We start from the raw sequence: 2569 nt of genomic DNA on the forward strand, positions 1-2569 counted from the left end.
TTCCCAGTAAATTACTAATTTACATACTCAAAATTGGTTTATATTTATATTTTAATATTTGTTTGTATTTGGTCACTAGCCTCTCTAATATATATATATATATATATATATATATAATAATAATAATATGATTTTTTAAATATATTAATTTAATATTTTATATATAATATATTAATGTCGAATAATATTTACATACTCAAAATTGGTTTATATTTATATTTTAATATTGGTTTGTATTTGGTCACTAGCCTCTATAATATATATATAATAATAATAATATGATTTTTTAAATATATTAATTTAAGATTTTATATATAATATATTAATGTCGAATAACTTTATGTATGTATACAAACCCAAATATAAATGTCATCATATACCTTCATATTTGTATATTATGATGTTCTTACACTGAAAATATAAAAATAATTTTGAATATTTGTATCATTTCAATAAACTTAATAAACCCAGATTTAGTGCTTTTATACAAAATATATATATATATACATTAGTAAATGATTTTAAGTACTCTCGTATCAAAATAAAATTAAAAATATAAATAATATGAGAAAATAATATTTTAGGTTCAAGAAAATTGCATTGACAGAAAACACCATAACAAAATCAATAAATTTATGAAACCCGACCACTTAATAACCTGAAAACCAACACCATAACAAAATCACTAAATTTATGAAACCCGACCACTTAATAACCTGAAAACCAACACCCCTAAATTCTAGTATCAGGCTTCTTACAGACAAATTGAGGAGAAATGAGTTTGTCAAAGCACAAGTACATTCCCTCCCACTACTTTCCCGAACAGCTTATGTCTGAAATACTCAAAAGACTTCCCGTCAAGGATATCTTATGCTGTGGAGCTGTCCAAAAATCATGGTATTCTCTTATAAGAACTCCTATGTTTATCTCTCTCCACTCTAATTATCAAAAACTCACATCCCATATAAACCCTAAATATCTACTTTTCCATAATTTTGATACCCATGAATTAACAGTACGTTTCGATGATCCACAATGTGAAGAATATTGCAATCATGCATTTGACTTAGGATCAGCTAGTGCTTGGTATGCGCAATCAAATGGTTTAATTTGTCTGTCTTTAATGTTTGATTCGGAACATCATTATAATCCCAACATTGCTCTCTTGAATCCTCTTGCTCATAAATTTAAGATGCTCCCTCACTCGCCCCTTTCGATATTTACATTTCTCGAGACTGAGTGGAAGGCTTTAGCTTTTGGGTTTTTACCTGAAGTTAATGATTATGTTGTGGTACATATTGTCAAACCTAAATCGACTGCTGCACCTTACTCTCCTCGATACTCACCTGATGACTCATACGAACAGGCCCTGCACACAGTAGAGATTGGGGTTTATAGTCTTAACTCTAATTCTTGGAAGAAAATATGCCAAGATAAAGTTTTTGTTGATTTTATGAGTACTAATAGATCTGTATTTGTTAATGGAACTGCATTTTGGGTAGGGTTTAACTCCGACTTGTCATATCAGTTAGTTATGTACTTTGATACCAAAACAAATATACTGGGAAAAATCAAGGTGCCTAACTGGATTGCACTTCACGAACGTCAGCTTTGTAACCCTCTTATTCTTCCATTTGGTCAATCGATTGCTTACTTTGTTGAGGTCGAGGATTTCGATGCAGAAGAGGATGATGAGGATTATAGATCTCCTCATCTGGATATTTGGGTATTGAAAGACGATATGATAGATGAGTTTTCTTGGGAGAAAAAGATGAGTGTTAGTATAAGTGAAGATGTTTCGGCTCAAGTTTTGGGTGTAAGGAACAACGGTGATCCAATACTAGGAAAATCAAACAGTTTGATTACATATGATCTTGACACCCATGAACCAAATGATTTTGTTGATCGTTTGACTCCCTATTCCAATGACGAGGATACACCATTTTTTTTCATCCATCCTTTTGTGGAGACTCTGCGTTTGCTTGATATTGATCGACATAATTGAACAAATGAGAACTTGGTAGAGTTCTTTAGCTCTCCATTTTATGACGATGTTATCTGATATGTGCTTCAAAAGTAGATTATGAACAGGGGAAGATTTCAACATCTAATTACCGACGAAATCGGGGATTCCTTTTCGTGGATATGCCGGAAAAAAATGAGATCAAGCAAACAATTCTTTGAATTTTGCAGATTCTGATTGTGGTTCATCAAGTCTATGATTGTACGTTGAGAGTTTTCTTGATTTTGCTTTATAGTGTGTTATGCTTCTAAGACTTTTTTTTTGCTAAATTTTCTAAGATTATGTTGTTTTGCCGCTATTGACAATTGGGACAAAGTTGTTTGCACAATATTATCTGATAATTCATCTAGATTTTTGTACTTGAAAAATATGTAATGTTTTTTCATTTGTTTATTTTATCTTTTTGTTTCGCTTGGAAGTAATATAGTCATGCATGTATGTGTTTATATTGTCTATATGCAGGATGTTTACTGAGAAATATACTTGTGAAGCAAAATGGTATGTTTATTGGAGTACTTGGATCATGTTCACATTGCTCTTTCTGAG

General features: G+C 30.9%; 1 protein-coding gene across 1 annotated transcript; it reads left to right on the top strand.

Annotated features, from left to right (window-relative positions):
- Positions 1-775: 775 nt before the first annotated feature.
- LOC141699945 (F-box protein At5g49610-like) lies at positions 776-2005 on the top strand. Its single transcript, XM_074503739.1, has one exon. It carries the CDS (start codon positions 776-778, stop codon positions 2003-2005), a length of 1230 nt encoding a protein of 409 aa, XP_074359840.1.
- Positions 2006-2569: the final 564 nt, after the last annotated feature.

The sequence above is a fragment of the Apium graveolens genome, unplaced genomic scaffold, assembly GCF_009905375.1.
Source record: "Apium graveolens cultivar Ventura unplaced genomic scaffold, ASM990537v1 ctg153, whole genome shotgun sequence".
Lineage (NCBI taxonomy): Eukaryota > Viridiplantae > Streptophyta > Magnoliopsida > Apiales > Apiaceae > Apium > Apium graveolens.

What these genes read in the sequence shown, in the direction of transcription:
- LOC141699945 (XM_074503739.1), top strand. Translation starts at nt 776, where the DNA reads ATGAGTTTGTCAAAGCACAAGTACATTCCCTCCCACTACTTTCCCGAA.